The sequence below is a fragment of the Artemia franciscana genome, chromosome 6 (assembly GCF_032884065.1).
Source record: "Artemia franciscana chromosome 6, ASM3288406v1, whole genome shotgun sequence".
In the NCBI taxonomy this organism is placed as follows: Eukaryota; Metazoa; Arthropoda; class Branchiopoda; order Anostraca; family Artemiidae; genus Artemia; species Artemia franciscana.
This window is the reverse complement of record NC_088868.1, coordinates 36,794,744-36,812,965: the sequence shown is the minus strand read 5'-3', so window position 1 is coordinate 36,812,965 and position 18,222 is coordinate 36,794,744. Positions and strand designations below refer to the sequence as shown.

At 36.3% G+C, this 18,222-nt stretch overlaps 2 protein-coding genes across 2 annotated transcripts; one reads left to right on the top strand and one right to left on the bottom strand.

Annotated features, from left to right (window-relative positions):
- The first annotated feature begins 3,458 nt into the window (after positions 1 to 3,458).
- On the top strand, positions 3,459 to 14,802 carry LOC136028561 (uncharacterized). The gene is made up of 4 exons (XM_065706406.1): positions 3,459 to 3,573; positions 6,291 to 6,398; positions 9,203 to 9,456; positions 13,419 to 14,802. Exons 1-4 carry the CDS (start codon positions 3,459 to 3,461, stop codon positions 14,628 to 14,630), a joined length of 1,689 nt encoding a protein of 562 aa, XP_065562478.1. The 3' UTR covers positions 14,631 to 14,802.
- A 410-nt stretch (positions 14,803 to 15,212) lies between these two features.
- Positions 15,213 to 18,127, bottom strand: LOC136027870 (uncharacterized). Its single transcript, XM_065705283.1, has 2 exons — positions 17,939 to 18,127; positions 15,213 to 15,678 (listed from the first exon to the last, which is right to left on the bottom strand). The coding sequence occupies exons 1-2, from the start codon at positions 18,113 to 18,115 to the stop codon at positions 15,283 to 15,285; spliced, it is 573 nt and encodes a 190-aa protein (XP_065561355.1). The 5' UTR covers positions 18,116 to 18,127; the 3' UTR covers positions 15,213 to 15,282.
- Between the last annotated feature and the right edge of the window lie 95 nt (positions 18,128 to 18,222).

Sequence of the window (18,222 nt, the reverse complement as noted above, 5' to 3'; positions counted from 1 at the left end):
GGGCACTTACTCGGAGAATTCCGCATCGAATGAGTCTTCGTACACCCAGATCCGATGTCGGATGTGACCTGTAGGCGTCTAGGAAAAAAAAGTAAATGAATTTTAAGTGGCTATGCGTGGTTTCTGGAAAACAGGGAAGGAGTTATCGGATCAAGCTGAAATTTCGCGGATAAGCTCCTGGGCCCTAGGGGACCTTAACTTGTGAATTTCAGCCCGATCGGACAACGTTAAAGGGGGGCTTGGGTTGACAGGTCGAAACTTTCGGCCAGATTTTCCCCATGAAGAAAAAGTTGGAGGGGGATGAAATTTTGCAGGTTTCTTAGTTGGAGCTCGGGCTACGAAATGCATCCCTCCCCATCCGTCTGCGACCACTGGAACCGAAGATCGCTTAACATTGTCGTGTGTCGCCTCTTTATACGAGGCACGAGTGTGCCTCCTTGACAACTTGAAAAGGTGTAGCTTTTCTTTAAAAGTGTAACTGTCTTAAGGAATCAAAACATTTTTAAAGTTCGAATTTTACACATAAAAGCATTGTCAAATTTAATTAATTAGTTTTGCTTATTCACTTTCAAATTTCAACCTGGCAACACTGACAAATTCTGAAATAATAAATTTTTTTTATTAAAATCACAATTTTCAAGCAATAATACATATAAAATGGGTCCAGGGGGGTGGGGGGTAATGCTATTATTTTGATATCCTTTAGGTTTGTATTCTCGGAGAGGAACCCCCTATTGATTTCTGTTATATTGATTAAATAAGATTGATTCCTGTTTTCTTCCACCCATATTATTTACTTTGCCAAAAATATTGTGGTTGTTGCATATACATTAGACTTTTGATAAACTAACTTGACTACTTCTGAGCTAAATTGCGTTTAATATTCTCTTCATTCCGTAATAAAAAAATAAATAAGAAGAACTCGGGACATTTTCTGATAAAATAATTGCTAATAAAACAGCATATCAGAGTTTGGTTTTTATTTTAAAATAGTATAGTTCTCAATTTTTTCTTAAATAAATTTACCAACTTTTCCCATCTTATACACAATTTGTACACTTCTGTATTTTTGGATTATTATGTCATATCAAATCATAACTTAGTTTAGATTCATCTCAAAGTCCATTTTTAAAGATATACAGAGCACATTGTCCTATGTTTATGCCTGCACACAGGGGGGGGGGATACATTTCAATGTATTTCTACTAAACTGCGCTTGATTCCCTATTCTAGACATATCTTTGCCAGACAAAATTGCTTCCAGAAGCTTGTGCTAAAAGATAGTGACTTTGGTTAGTGGCTTTGCCTGACAGAAGTCCTTTCAGAGAACCTTTAGGGGGGAGTCCCCACAGCCCCTCCTTAGCGGCATCCCTGCCCATGGTACAAAGGGACAATTTTCTTCAAAACATTTGGGGTAAATTTGGAGCAGTCTATATTTCTAACCTACAAATAAAGTGGACACACCACTCAATGCCTTTTTTATGCTCTTTCTGAATGTACTAGCCTAATTACTTTTGTCACAAATTCAATTTTAAGCTGTTTATGGGCAAATTTTCTGTTGTTCATATTACTGACTTACAAATAAAGCGAATACAATACTTGATGCATTTTTTTAACCAAGAAACTTCAATGTATTTCTACTAAACTGCGCTTGATTCCCTATTCTTGACAAAAAATAATAATAATAATAGTAATTTTGGACGAGGCCATTGTTAGTTAATTATTCAACATTATTCACTATGGAAAATACAAACCTTACTGGGATCACAAGACATCTCAAAACAACAATTCACATGCAGCACACTGAACAGGTCTTGGGAGTACTGGTTTATGATCATCCTAAACCCAACCTACATGCACAGACAACAGCAGCAGATTCCAACCAAACTCAAGCAAAAGAACATTCAACAGTAGATGGCAAAGCTCTTGGTGGGAAAGATTTGACTCAAATTAGAATTTAGAAAATACACAGTCCTGTCAACAAGTCAGATCAAGCAACTGTAGAATCAGTCTAGCAGCTAGGAACAAAACAAATAAAAGGTCATCAAGATGCACATACACATCTAGCTGAAAATGCCAGATGCCATATGCAAACCCAAGTTTGGTGCCATATTGATGATATACAGGCTACTCTGCAACTTTGATACCATCCCAAATTTACTATGGTTTGACTGCTCCTCAAGATTGCAATGTCACCCCCTGAAGCTCTACAGAAATCGTGTCAAAACCAGGGCGTGTTTCAAATTCCTCTTTAGGAAAAAAGGAAAAATTTTGACCCTCCACCCCCTATAAATCTTTTTTAAAGCAATCGTCAGATATCCTAGTAAATTCACCTGCAAGGCTTGAGACCATAACTCAATAGCAAGCAAAGTGGGGAAGAAAAAAGATCCAGCCTTAATATTTTAGATAATACAGTAGGAGTCAGTTAATGTGTTTTTACTCTAATTTGATCACTTCTCCAAGTCTATTCAAGCCAATTACTTTAAATTGAAGTTGTCAAATTTTACTTTAGTTTTATGAATATAGATTAAGAATGAATTTACATCACTGTACTAAGTATTGATGACACCATAATTGATTATAAGTACAAAAAATATGGTTTAATCCTGCTTTCTAGGGCTATAATGAGACAAAGATTGAGATGGCTAGGAAATGTTCTGGAGATGAAGGATGATTGATTGCTAAAGATTGCCCTTGTCAGCCAACAATTCTATGGTCAAATGAAAAGCAGTTTGACCCTAAATGAGGTGGTAGGTTGTCCCCAAATGGGGTGGCAGGATGTTGCAAGGAAAGATTTAAGGGAAATAGGAAATTCATGGGAGGCTTTGAATAGATTGGGATGGAGGAGCATGTGTAGCTGTTTTGGCCTTGGACAGCTTTGCAGCGAGTATTTAGTAGTAGTAAATACTACTAGTAGTTCCTTAATTAAATTTCTACCATTTCTTTTTAATTCCCTAATTAAAGTTTAATCAAAATTGGTTATCCTGGTTCAAGAATCCTTTTTTGAACCAAACATTATAATAGCCTTAATCAAACCTAGTCTTACCATTTCATTCTATTCACTGCTCTTTTTTAATAGAATGGGCACTATCATAAGTATCGCATACAACCACTACCACCCCCCATGATGCTTGGGTATAGACATAGGCAAGAAAATAATCTTGGTTATAACTCTGTTGGTGTGTAGCTTCATATTTACTTAGGATATTAATATTAATTATTACAATAGCCTAGCTGCTCAAATACTGATGATTTTGGACATAGAAAAGAACTCATATTAAAAGAATGGTGCAGAAAATTTCTTTCAATTTCAAACACTCAAGGTTAGTGTTGAATATAAGCTCATATACCCCCTAATTTACAGCTGCTTGTTACTAACAGTCATTTATAGAAGTCTACCTGTCTTAGCTAACTGATTGGTGTGCTGGGTTGGGAATCTGTTGTCTGAGGGCATGAACATGATTCCTGACATGGCCAGTTATTTGGTTTTGGACAGGGGTCAGTGGTGTGACTCTGCATGTTCAGCCAGAATTGAACTAGCTTTAAATGGGTACCTGAAGAAATCAGGGGAAGGTAAGCACGAAGGGTGTGCAAAAGAACAGGATGACTGGCCCCCATTGTACTTCCTGGCTGAAGGGCCACAAAACAGAGAGCAGACTGTCAGTTTGGACCTTAAGGGTCTAGTGCTGTCATACTTACTTACTTAGTTACCTTGGTATGAGTTTAGTGTTTATTCTCTCCTAATTAATTCACTCAAACTGACTAAACTAGTTCACTCACAAATGCATCCCCTCCTTGATGAGCCTACACTGAATGAAAATGAAGACATGAAAGCCAGTTTTAGCACAATATAACCAGAGAAAAAAAGGCTTTGAGATCCTCTCTTTAAAATCGAAAATTTAGTATAATACTTGCATAATTTCTAATGGATTTGACATAAATAAAATGTTGTCTATATTTTCTTTGAATGTATGACTTTTTATATTTTCTTTCCAAGTGAATATTTTCCTCTATGAGCCTAACCTAAGTAGTTGAAAAAAATATTAATTCCAGTTATCAGAAGAGCAGCTCCAACTTTTCAACCCAAGGATATTTCCTTTTGTTTTCTTTTTTTTCCAAAAATTTGACATATGACCTTAAGCTTTTCTGTGTTGACATCAATGGCCCTAACTAAAATTGCACATAGAATTTGTCCAAAATATGTGCGTTTTTTCCATTTTCTAAGTGCTTAACATACTAGACTTGAAATCCTTTGTCCATGAAGATAGGGATTTGAGTCCTGGGAAGGTAAACAGGAAGTTTGTATGAAAGCACAGAATGCCCCCCCCCCCCACTGCATTTCCCATCTAAAGGGCCATGATATGGAGATCAGCACTACCAGTAGGGACTATAGAGTCAAATGCTGTAATCTTTACTTTTAACAAAGATTGCAAAAAGGAGCATCTCTTAATCTCAGCTTCTCAACATTCAACAAACTATAAGCTGTTTTAGATTCACTTTATGCTTTTTTAACTAATCTGGCACCATGCAATGAGGTGGTGTTACTTTATCTATAACTACCATAGAGACAAATTTTTCCACAAAAGCCCTTTTTGCGAAGATTTATGATAGTGTAGCCATGCCACATATTTTTTATTTAGTACTGTTTTACCAAATATTTAGTTAATCTGATCCTTTCAAAATAAAGCATTTATTTTTTTGAGATATACTAGGTTTCTGCTATGTGCAAATTATATTTAGAATCTTGAAAGTTATAGTGATGATAGTGGTAAGTATGGTCCTGCAATGTCCTCCCATGGACCTAAACAAGCACCTCCTGAGAAAATATACTTTGTCAAATCCATGTGCTAAGCTGTATGAGCTAACCACTCAAATATCCAGTAAGCAAACTGACCATGAATGGCAAAATGTCATTTTTAATTTCTTGGACTAATGTTTGTTGTTGTTTTTGAGTGCTGATTTTTTTTTTTTTTTTTTTTTTTTTTTTTTTTAATGCACTCCATCATTTGCCTTTTCATATAATGGGTCATATATAAATATGTGACACACTACTCAATTCCTTTATTTATGCTCTTTCTAGTTATAATGATTAATTCAACAGGAATCAAGTACATTCCAAAGAAATATCTAAAAACTAAGAGAGTAGGTATCACTGTAGAAGTAGGTCAGTTGGGAAAGAAGCATGTTAAGAATACAGTTCATTCTTTGTTTTTTTGTAAGGACTCAAGGAAGAAATTTTTCTAGGGTGGTAAAGAAGGGAAAAATCAGTTGAATTTGTTCTGAGGGATCAGTCAATAGGCTACCTTAGTACAACCTATGCTCAGGGGCACCACTAGCCTTTTATAGTAGGGGAGGGGGAACAGAAGTCCAAAATGTGCTGATGAATTTGGGTAGGTACTAACAACAACCAGCATTTGTTTACTTTGTTTTTAGCTGTTAAAATAATTTGGTTAGTTGCAGAAGACTGTCATATATTGTAGAGAAAAACTCAGGTATAAAAGCTAATCAAGACAAAGACAATGAGCTAAACTTTAAGGCTGCACAGCTTTTCAATTTTCTGCTTTTCTACAAGTAGGTTGATGTCAACTTTATCTAGCAGGTCTTTTTTTGACATGATGAGCATGAGATGGTCAAGTCAATTGTTTCCCATAATTCACCTCAATCTGCTCTTGATGATTTTCATCTTGCTAAATAGTTGTTCACCTTTGGCCAATGTCACTACAATAGTTTTTGCAAAAGTGAATGCCCTGTAAACTAAAGGCATCCCTCATCTGTTCTTTTTTTATAGAGAGAACAACTCAGCAAACTCAATGATACTTCCAGCACTTTTGTAAAAAGAATGATAATGTTTTCAGCAAAAAGAATGATAATGTTCCCTCTGTGGGCTGGGCATCTTTGATATTGAATATTTCTTCCTGACTTCTTGGAAATATGAGCTTGTGTTCCATTGAAGCATCCACTCATGTTGCTTGCAAAATCATAGCATTGAAATGCCAGTTTTTCTTCATTGATACAAGCCTAGTTCTATAATTGCTGGTTGATTAGCCTATGTCTAGGGTTTTCATTGTAGTTGATTCATTAGTGACAGAATCTAACTTAACTTCAGGAGTCAGTTTTTTTGCTAACTCAGTACAGTCAATACTGCAAGAAAGAATAGCAAAAATATTGCTGATTCCTACTGTTTCTTTGTGATAAATTTCTGAACAGTAAACTTGTTCTAAAGTGTTTTTTTCTTTCAAGAGACTCCACAGTGTCAGACATGAGAGGATAAGTAACTTCCATTTTTTCAGCCCCATCTTCTTCTATTCAGACTCCAATATTTGTCAACGATGGACCAGGACAAACTTCCCCAAGTGATGTCAGAAATGTTACTTTGATTTCACCACAGCTGTTTACCTGTATTTATTTTATGTATTCAAAAAAACTGAAAAGCTCAAAACAAATTCAAAGCTTTTATAAAAAGACCTGGCTATAGCTCTAAATAAACTTAGTATACCCTTGCAATTCTATGGGCTCATGACTTATCAAAATATATCAGCTGTTTATAATATTTTGGAAAGAAAAGGGAATATTTCACAACAAGTTTTATCCAAGTAGAGTCATGTCTTTTCTGACATAGTAACAAACCAACAAAATATTAAGTTTTTGTTGATTTTGTGCAGATGAAGCAGTAAATTTTGTAGTCCTTTGCCCAATGGAAGTCTTTAATGACATTAGATTTGACTAACTATTATATCAGGTTTTGTGGGCTTGGCTTAACAAATTGTTTTCTAGGGGGGGCAATTGGCTTCTGTCAACATTGCACAAATGAAGCAGTTAATTTTTTTGTTCTTCATCCAACAAAAGTCTATGACATAACATTGGACCAAAAAAAAAACAAGTTTTGTAGGGCTCTGCTAAACTAGTGGTTTTTTAGGGGGCCAATAGGCTTCCATTGACTTCATGCCCGTGAAGTAAGAAGTTTTGTTAGGCTTTGCCAGACAAAATTGCTTCCAGAAGCTTGTGCTACAAGATAGTGACTTTGGTTAGTGGCTTTGCCTGACAGAAGTCCTTTCTAAGAACCTTTAGGGGGGAGTCCCCACACCCCCTCCTTAGCAGCACCCCTGCCTATGGTACAAAGGGACAATTTTCTTCAAAAAATTTGGGGTAAATTTGGAGCAGTCTATATTTTTAACCTACAAATAAAGTGGACACACCACTCAATGCCTTTTTTATGCTCTATCTGAATGTACTAGCCTAATTACTTTTTTCATAAATTCAATTTTAAGCTGTTTATGGGCAAATTTTCTGTTGTTCATATTATTGACTTACAATAAAGTGAATACAATACTTGATGCATTTTTTAAGCTCTTTACAAATATTCTAATTGCTTCTATTGCAAATTCAAACTTAAGCCCTTTTTGAGCTCTTGAAAATAACCAAAATATTTCTAGTTTTTGGGTATAAAAAAGGCTTCAAATAGCATAACCTAACATAACCTAGCCAGTCAACACCTTCTTCCATTAGCTTTCATATTTTCAATATTTTTTAGATAATGCATAGGCCTACTTTAATTGAATATTCAGCATCAAGGAAGGAGAAAACAGCATAATATTGTAAACTTTATTACAAAAATAGATTTATTATGAAACTACAAGCTTGAGACCAATGTTTTCAGACTTTTTTATACCCAAAAACTATAAATATTTTTGTCATTGTCAAGAGTTCAAAAAGTGCTTAAATTTGAATTTGCAATAGAAGCATTTATTATACCTTATTTTTAAAGAGCATAAAAAAGGCATTGACTGGTATGTTCACTTAATTTGTAAGTCAACAATATGAATAATGAATAACCCCATTGTCAACCCTCAATGATTATTGCCTGCCCTTTTCTCTTATTTCAGATACAGCTTATATACCATGGTTAGCACCAATATTTTTTAAACTAGTTTATACATAAAATTACTTGCCAGTGACAGAATCAAATGGGCTAAATATTAGGATTTGGTTATAAAGATTAGGTTACATTAAAACTGAATTTGCAACAAAAGCAATTATTATATTCAAATAGAGCATAGATAAGGTATAGTGTTGCATTTCACTTTATTCATGGTTCAGAAATGTTTGCTCAAATATTTGCTTATTTACCAAATTTGAAGCTAGATTTATTAGGATTGGCTTTAAGGACAATGGTTTTGGATTTAAGGGTGTACTTTTGCAAGCCTATAAAACAATGTATGCTATTGTGATTTTTTCTTCAAGTTGACTCATAAAGGCTTGGTAAAATTCTAGTTAATTGACTTCTTGCTATCACAGAAAGGGTTTAAGTTAGGAAAATAAAACTTTCAGGGATGAATCTACAGACTAAAGTATGTCCCAGGAAGGTATTTTGAAGCAACCACCTCTACTCCTCCTCTCTCTAGAGGGCCCTGATGTTTGATGACCTTTAAAATATGTGTCATAAAAGTTAAACCTTGCAAAAATAGATCTTCTGCTTCATTGAAGTACAACAAAATTGTTTTCAGCTGCATAACTTTGCTCAATTCCATTTTATAAGGTTTCAAAGATATGCAAATACATTTCCTAAATTTGAGAAAAAAAACATTGATATGGCTCAAAATTCTAGCCTACTCAAATAACAGGAACTGAATTTTTCAGAACTAAAGGCAGAGAAAAAGCAACTAGTAACTGAAAATTAAGGTAAAATGTTGTTTTGTCAAAATTTCAATAGGTATAGACCTGTCATTTAGGCAAATTTCAGGGCCCTCTAGAGGGAGAAGGAGCAGAGGTGGGTACTTTAAAATACCTTCCCAGGACATACTTTAGCCTGGAAACCCATCCCTGAAAGTTTCATTTTCCTAACCTTAGCCCTTTCCAAGGTAGCAAGAAATCAATTAACTAGAATTTTACTGATCTTATCAAGTCTACCAAGTATAGCCCAATCCTAACCTAACAGAGTTCCTCATCATAAATTTTCCCCAGACATTGTTGTGGAATATGCTATTACTCGTTGACTATGTTAAGTTGATTCTTATTTTCAAATATTCTTACCGCTCTTTTGCATGATCTCTATTGTTGGAATTCAATTCTATTTTAAATTCAAATTTATGCTAGGTAAGTATTACTCTATTTCTTCTACTAATGGTAAATTAACGAATCAAAAACTACTTTTCGGCTTTGCTCTTTCTATCCATTTCTGCCGCTAAATTCAACTTACCCTTAGTTCACACTGCTGCGTCAATCCCGACACGATTTTTTGTCTGTCGGAAGAGACGTACGACACAATCGGATGGAGTGTTCACACTGAAACGCAGACTTTTGCGTCGCTGCGACAAGCTCTATTCCATAGTTCCCACTGCTGCGTCAAATCGGACACGATTTTTCAAATCAGATTTTCAAACTGAAGCAATGAGAGCATTAAGCCAAATCCAGAAGAAGGCTATTGCAGCGTATCTACTGAGTAAGCGAAGAAAGCAGGCAAGTTGTTGCTTTTAAGTTTACATAGGATATATAGCTAAAGTTGGGTCACCAGTTTTTTGGAGAATCATGTATGAGAGGGATGACTGAAGCTGGAAAATAGAAATATTTCAGCTCTAGACAGTGGGGTCCACAAGTTTTTTTGGGTAACCACTCTCTTGACAGGCCATTATTCTAATGGTTGATGGCCTATTCTTAAAATCTGGGTGATCTCTCTATGGATTGATGACCTAGTTTGGAATGTGGGTGATCAGTCTATAGAGTGATTGCCTATTCTCTAAATCCTCTCTATGGACTGATGCCCCAGGTTGGGTTATCAGCTCACAGAGAGGTCACCTAGTCCAGGCCACCAGTTCTTAGAAAGGTCACCTTAGATTTGGACAATTGAAGGATGGGCTATCAGTCCCTGGAATTATTACCTATCAAAAAAGTGGTCATCGAGAAAGTTTTCCTTCCAAAATAAAATTATCCTAGACAGTAATTATTTAATCCTCTATGGATTTTCCCTGGGCAGACGAATCATCCAAAGAACCTGGTGAACAACTGTTGGTAGATGGATAAGTCAGTTTAACAAGCAAGAGAGAAAAAAAGTGCAGCTATGATCTTAATTTGCTAATATTACTTGCTGTATGCACTTAGTACTGTACTTGCAATTTTCATAGTTTCTTGTTAATCTGCTCTGCTTCTCAGTTCTTTTTTACCTTAATTTTTGTAATTTTCTTGTTTCTTTACCACTGCAATGGAATTCTATGAACCTGTTCTGCATTTTGGATATACCTGTCGGCTTCTCTTTGATACTATACAATAGCATCCTTATTCAGATCAGGTTGCATGTAGCTTTTTCTAAATGTTAGCAAGTCACTTATACCTTATGCTGTCTCTGCTGTTTTTACTTGGTTGGAAAAAAACCAAAGAAAGTTCCCATGGAAAAGAGCCCAAAAGTCAGATTGAATTTGTCAAAGCTTTGAGGTTTCCCCCTTCAGTTTCTTTAAAGAAAAAGATTCATAATTGCAGCTTTGTTCATTTCAATCTTAAGAGTGACCTACATTTGTGACAATTCATTAAATGATTGTAAAGGGATACTTTTATTTATTTCTCGAGTTGTTTTCTGCATGATTTTTTTTTTAATCTTTAAATTGATATACATTCCTTACAAATTAATTAGCCATATCATAGTTCCATTTGCAAGTTTTGACCTAATTTGTAACCCGTGGTCTCAAACTTGCATATAAATTTATTGAAGCTAGGAAACATAGAACCCCTGTCTGTTTAAAGAAAATGAATGGACATAAAAAGGTTTTACTACACTAAAGTCCTAGGGCCATGGCAATAAAAACAAAACAATGAAGATCAACTTGAAAATACTTGACATTACATAAGTATAACAGTCACAAAGAAAAACCATCCACAAAATTTTACTTTTGTGCTCAGTTGCCAACCTGAGCAATGCTCTAAATTTTTAGACCTTGCAAAACACTCACCCCCCATTACATTCACCAGCCATCTCTCATGACCCACACTCTTGTCTACTCATCAACAATTCATTGGAAAGGAAGACCTCTGTACACGCATTTCTTTCTTTGTACATATATTTAATGGGTTTAAAAGAAAGCTTCTATGGCTAAGTCAGTAGGCCAGTAAAGGACCAGGTGTTCCTTTAGCCAGATAGTACAATAAGAAGCTAGGTGCCAGCCATTCTATGCTTTTGCATGCCCTTCCTGCTTACTGTCCCCAGATTTGTCTAGGTACCCTTTTAAAGTTGGGCCAATTCTGGCTGAGCTTAGAGAGTCACATCACTGACCCCTGTCCCAAACCAAATAAACTGGTGATGCCAGGAATTCAACATGCGCCCCTTGGACTAAGGATTCTCAAACTAGAGTGCTAGCCACTTTAGGAAGGAACACAAATGTGACCAGAGAACAACAATTATTTGAAAAAATAAATATTGAAAAAAATGTCAAATCATATTTTTCTGCCATTTTCACTGTTGTCCCATAAACAACGTTTATTTTATTTAGACAAATTAATTTTAAGACAGGTATCAACAAAACTCCATCAGGGATTGTATTTACTTAAGACACAATCAGAAATATCAATGCTTAGTTTTGAGATATTCTAGTCTTGAAATAATAAAAAAAAGAAAAATTTTATGTTCTATCTGTTTTCCACCAGCCCATTTGAGCAAAATTATTTGTGGCAGCAATATGCCCACGGATGGCTTAGAATCTCTCTAAAATGCTTTAAACAGAAGGAATTTAAAAAAAAACAATTATAATGATCAGCAAGAAGAATATTAACATAGCTCCTTAGAAGAATTTAAAACTCTAGAAGAATTCAAATCACCAAGCTGAAGCAATGAGAGTGTTAAGCCAAATTCAGAAAAGGCTATTGCACTTTATCTACTGAGTAAACGAAGAAAACAGGCAAGCTGTTACTTTTAGGATTACGTAGGATATATAGCTAAAGCTGGGTCACCATTTTTTTTTTAGAATCTTGTATTACAGGGATGAATGAAGCTGGAAAATAGAAATATTTGTTCTAGACAATGGGGTCCACAAGTTTTTCTGGGTAACCACTCATTTAACAGGTCATTATTTTAGGGATTGGTGGCTCATTCTTGAAGTCTGGGTGATCTCTCTATAAAGTGTTGACCTAGTCTGGAATATGGGTGATCAGTCTATAGTGATGGCCTATTTTCTAAATCTGGGTAACATCTCTATGGACTGATGACCCTGTCTGGGTTATCAGTTCACAGAGAGGTCACCTAGAGCAGGCCATCAGCCCCTGGAATTATCACCTATCAAAAAAGTGGTCATCCAGAAAACCTTCTGGACCCCACTGGTTCTATAGACCTAAGAAAGTATTAACTTGGTCAGTGACACCTCCCTGACCCTCTTATAGTTCAATAGAATAGGTAACAGGACTTACAGTTTTCTAGACAGAGATATTCAAAGGTTTTCCTTCCAAAATCAGATTTTCCTAGACAGTAATTATTTACTCCTCAATGGGATTTCCCTGGGCAGAAGATTCATCCAAAGAGCCTGGTGCACAACTGTTGCAAAATGGATGTGTTAGTTTAACAAGCATGAGAGAAAAAAAAGTGCAGCTATGATCTCATTAATTTGCTAATATTACTTGCTGTATGTACTTAGTACTGTACTTGCAATTTTCAAAGTTTCTTTTTAATCTTCTTCTTAGTTCTTTATCTTAATTTTTGCAATTTTCTAGTTTCTTTACCACTCCAACGGTATACTATTAACCTGTTCCTGTAGGTTCTTATTCTTTGTAATGTGCCTTTACTGCAAATGGGAAATGCTTGTAGGCTTCTCTTTGATACTCTACAATAGCATCTTTATTTAGATCAGGTTGCATGTAGCTTTTTCTAAATGTATGCAAGTCTCTTAAGTCTTGAAAGTAAGTTACTGCTTTACATCCCGGTATAAATCACTAAACAAAGCTGGGTACAGGCTACGCTAAATGTATGAAAGTCTCTTAAGTCTTGAAAGTAAGTTACTGCTTTACATCCCGGTATAAATCACTAAACAAAGCTGGGTACAGGCTACGCTAAATGTATGAAAGTCTCTTAAGTCTTGAAAGTAAGTTACTGCTTTACATCCCGGTATAAATCACTAAACAAAGCTGGGTACAGGCTATGCTAAATGTATGAAAGTCTCTTAAGTCTTGAAAGTAAGTTACTGCTTTACATCCTGGTATCAATCACTAAACAAAGCTGGGTACAGGCTATGCTACAAAAGGCTCATAATAACCTCATCTACAGAAAAACAGCTAAGAAAAATAATGGATTTAAAAAAAAATTTAGTTTGCCCTTTGCTATTTTGCAACAATTATAAGTGGTTCCTGTTTCACTATGCTTGTCAAGGGCTTGAAAATGTTCACTATCAAAGACTTATTCCAGCTTTCTTTTAATAGAGACCTATGTTTATATTCTTTGTTTCTTATAGGAGCAGCTATATGGAAGTGCAAAACAAGCTACACGGAGGTGGTGGGTCAGACCAGTCCTTAGAAAAAGAGAAACAGATGGTGCCTTCAGCAAATTGGTGCAGGATCTAGAAAAGGAAGATCCACAATGGTATTTCGAATACCTTAGAATGACTCCTACAAAATTCAAGGAACTCTTAGCAGTTGTTAAAAGTAAGATTGAGAAGAAACATACCAATTGGAGGAGACCTATTTCAGCAGCTACGAGACTTGCACTGACGATCAGGCATCTTGCTACAGTAGAGTCAAAGAGGTCTTTGTCCTACCAGTATTTGATTGGCCGTTCGAAAGTGACTCTTATAGTGGCAGAAACGACAGAGGCCATTTTGACTAGCATGAAAAGCCAATGTTTGAAGCCACCAACCCAATCCACGTTTCAGACAATCGCTGACAAGTTTCTGAGGCGGTGGAACTTTCCAAATTGCATAGGAGCAATTGATGGAAAATATATCAGGTTGAGATGCCCAGAAAACAGTGGCTCTACGTATTTCTGCCACAAGAGATTCTTTAGTGTTGTACTGATGGCAGTTGTTGATGCTGATTATAAGTTTCAGTTTGTAGACGTTGGAGCAGAGGGTAGTGCTGGTGACTCAAGTATATTTGCCAGGTCATCGTTTGGGTGTGCCATTCTGAACGGAACAATTGAAACTCCTGAGCCTAAGCCCATCCCTAATGGGACCATCTTACCACATGTTTTCGTAGCTGACGAGGCATTCCCCTTGAAAATGAACATAATGAGACCATTTCCAGGTGGCTTGAGTGTAACTGACAGGCAGAAAAGGGTCTACAATTACCGTTTGTCTCGAGCTCGCTTGGTTGTAGAAAACACATTTGGAATCTTAACTGCACACTGGCGTATTTTTAACTCACCTATTAATTGCAAACTTGAAACAGTTGATTCAATAGTCAAAGCTTGCTGTTGCTTGCACAATTTCGTAATGAGCGAGAACTCGCAGTATTGTCCAATTAACTTTGTAGATGCCCAGAGTGGAAACGGGGAGATTATCCCTGGAGCCTGGAGAACCATGGTCTCTGATAACTGGCTTCAGCGGCAGCAACGTCAGGGAGCAAACAATTTTGCAGTTACTCCCATGACAATAAGGACGAAATTTCTGGAATACTCCAATTCAGGGCAGGGCGCCCTACCATCGCAGGAAGAGTACCTGTTTGGATAATATTCTCATGCTTAGTTTCTCCATTTTCAGTAGGCCTATTTATGTATATAGTTCTGTTCTTGGTTATATGCTCAGAGCATCATTTCTCCTCTTCCTTTCAGTGCATTCCTTCTTTTTTGTATAATACAAGTTGATCTGAAGCAGCAAAATATAAGCGAACAGCCGAGTCAAACGCTGGTTAATGGCGCGAAAATTTTTGTAGGTCAACCTCTTCAAGCTGCGCTTTTGCAGAAGCTATAGTATTTGATGTCACTCTAAAAGAACCTGCATTTTGTTCGTTCTAGAGTTAACATGGTATCTAATACAACATTTACTTTACCCAAAAGGTAATTGCCGAATCTATGTTATTTAGAAGTCACCCAAAAAGAAGTTCTTCTATTTACCCAAATCAATAGCCCCAAACTGCTTTCTACTCAATCTGACAAAATGATATGGTCCTTCGACTTTCTTAGAAACTACAGTCAGGATACCAGGGAACGCAAATTGGCAAGATACTCAGTATCTGCAGAAACGTGGTAACAGATACCATGATACATTGAAAACTCCAACTAATAAACCTGACATTTCTTGGTCCACTGAAATAAAAAAGAAGCTTTATATTCAAATACAGTAAAAAATTAACTTAAAAAGAATAACTGACAGAACACTGCCATCAGTCGAGAGAGATCTGATCAATAGACAATTTGAAAAGTAGCTCCTGAATTTTAAATTTGATGAAAGCTTTCTTTTTGCCACTTAGTTTTTTAATATCTGCAGCAAGAACAAGACAAAACATCTCGTCTGGGTCTTGCTCCTTTCCAACAATACTGATCAGATCTCTCTCGAATTCTGACTTTGAACACTCTCCCTGCGAAGCTTTCTTTCTCTTCGGGGTGGGGGACCTGGGCTGAGCGAATGAGCACGACGATGTCCTGCCATTTGGGGATTCAAACAAGATAGGATTCGTTTCTTCCACATAGTCTAACTGGACCTGGCCACTGTCTGCATATATGACATTTTCTTCGGGTTCCTCTGTCTCTTGGATCTCTCCGCCTGACCCAACTTCAACCTTAAAAAAGTAAAATTACATCCAAATGACCTATTTACCGATTAAGCTGATAACTGTTTTTCAGTCTGCTCTTAACTGTTCATGTTTGTCTTTAAAGTGGCAAAAAACGCAGTAGTACAGCAGACGCTAGCAAAAACATAAGACATAAAAAATACTTGAAAAAGATAAAGGCTTTCAATGACACAGCCACTAATACATTTAGGCTAATCCTGAAGTTTTTAGCTCCATTGATAACATCATTACGCGGTGTTGGAACGCGTGATATCATATTCCTTGTAGCATCAACAATCCCAAGAGAAGAAAGATCAATGGTATATTAATGAGTTTCAGGCTTTCAGTTTTGTAAATATATTCATCCTTCCATATATTCTGGATGCCTTCTTGCGGTTTCCATTGTTCTGCTCGTAGTTAACTACTATCCAGAATGGGAATATTGTGTAATTGAATATAGCGGGTGAACTGGCAGTCAGAATTGAATTAAAATTGGACCAAAGATGTGTAATGGTCCATGGTCCAAATCAAGTTGTAAGATGAAGACCCTAGCTCAAACAAGAGCTAAGAGCTCATATGGCACTTGTGACGATACAAGAAGAGCTACAAGCTAAGAGCTCATTTGGTATGAGCTATAACAAAATTTTAAGAATCAATAGATTGATTTATAAGGAAAATCAGAGGCTTAGTACCGGTCAGGATTTAAAATAAGAGCCCTGAGTCATGATGTCCTTCAAAATATCAAAATTCATTAAGATCCGATCACCCACTCGTAAGTTATAAATACATAATTTTTCCTCTCCCTTTAGCCCCCCAGATGGTCGAATAGTATTTTCTAAGATTTCTGCCCCCCCCCCCAATGACGCTGGATCCAGTTGAGATTTAAAATAAGAGATCTGAGTTACGAGGTCCTCCTAAATATGAAGTTTCATGAAGATCCGATCACTCCTTTGTAAGTTAAAAATACGTCATTTGATCTAATTTTTCATAATTATCGCCCCCCCCCCAATAGAGCGGATCCGTTCCAATTATGTAAATCACGTATCTAAGACTTCTGCTTATTTTTCCTAACAATTTTTATCCCAATCCCTCCAATCTAAGCGTTTTCCATGATTTTAGGTTCCCCCACCCCAAACTCCCTCCAATGTCACCAGATCCGGTCGGGATTCAAAATAAGAGCTTTGAGACACGCTATCCTTCTAAATATCAAATTTCATTGAGATCTGATCACCCATTCGTAAGATAAAAGTACCTAACTCCTCCCCCCCAATGTCACCAGATCCGGTCGGGATTTAAAATAACAGCTCTGAGACACGATATACTTCCAAACATCCAATTTCATTAAGATCTGATCAATCGTTAGTAAGTTAAAAATACTTCAATTTTTTCTATTTTTATGACACCAAGTGCCATAAAAAGGCAAAGAGGAGGGAGTTTTAAGAGTTGAAATAAAAAGGAGTTTCTTGCTTGGTATACCTCTTAAAAGCGTTGGCAGATTTATTAGAAAATGAAACCAGATATACCTTGCATTGTGACACATTCAGTTATGATATGAAGACTCTAGCTCAAGTAGGGCAAGGAAAAGTCGGATTTAAACATTGAAAAAGTTTAAATATTGATTTAGTTTATTCTAACTTATGGAGTTGTAACTTTGATCAAGAATTTGAGAAAATATGCCCAACATGACACATAATTCCAAGTTCTGAGATGAATAACTCAAATAGGGCGAGGGGAAGGGTGTTTAAAGAGTTAAAAAAGTTGAGTTTTTTGCTATGTTTAGAATAATTAACCAGTGGTGATGGCTTTGAATAAAATTTAGAACTGCAACATATGCCTTATGCCATGATGTTCTGTGATTTAGATCCCAGGTCAAAAAGGGAGAGGGAGATATGGTTTTAAGTTTTGTTTGATAGCATAGTAGTGAATGGAGTGCCAGATTTAAATGAAACTTGAAACAAAGATGCCTGACACCATTAATAATATTAAACTCTGATATGAAGACCTTAAGTAAAATCAGGCAAACGCTGAGTCTTTCAGTGTGCTTGCATTACTTTTGAAAGGAGTATCAGATTTGAATGAAAGTTGGAAGAAAAATTCCTAGCAAAATGCCACTCCACTGGGTCCAGCTAGAATTTGCTACACTCGTTTAATCAGAAATAACTAAAACAATTTCTCCATGTTTATTATCATGGTAAGAAGTGTAAAGTAGGGCATACTTTTCTACCTTCACATCATATTTACTAATTAACAAACTGCTGAATTTACTTACCCTAATTGGTAACTCAAAGTTTGACTGTGTTGGTCTAAATGAAGTATGGTCACTCAGGAAGATCATGTGGTTGTACCATTTCCAGGGCTTCTTCTCCTTCACTGCTGCTGATCCACTCTTTGTCAGCATGTGAGAGCGTTTCTCTCTCATATATCCATCTCTTAGAGAACGCCACATTTTTTGACACTCTTGCACTGAAACAAATGATAAAGAATGTTAACTTTAGCAAAAGAAAACCAGCCATACTGCCAGGGGTAAGCTGGCTTTTGTATCATCCATGACAC

Excerpts from the sequence above, each read along its gene's own strand:
- LOC136028561 (XM_065706406.1), top strand. The coding sequence starts at position 3,459 with ATGATTCCTGACATGGCCAGTTATTTGGTTTTGGACAGGGGTCAGTGG. Across the intron at positions 3,574-6,290 it reads CCTGAAGAAATCAGGGGAAG|CCCCATCTTCTTCTATTCAG; the intron begins GTAAGCACGAAG and ends CCATTTTTTCAG. Across the intron at positions 6,399-9,202 it reads TTCACCACAGCTGTTTACCT|TTCACACTGCTGCGTCAATC; the intron begins GTATTTATTTTA and ends ACTTACCCTTAG.
- LOC136027870 (XM_065705283.1), bottom strand. The coding sequence starts at position 18,115 with ATGTGGCGTTCTCTAAGAGATGGATATATGAGAGAGAAACGCTCTCAC. Across the intron at positions 15,679-17,938 it reads ACTTTGAGTTACCAATTAGG|GTTGAAGTTGGGTCAGGCGG; the intron begins GTAAGTAAATTC and ends TACTTTTTTAAG.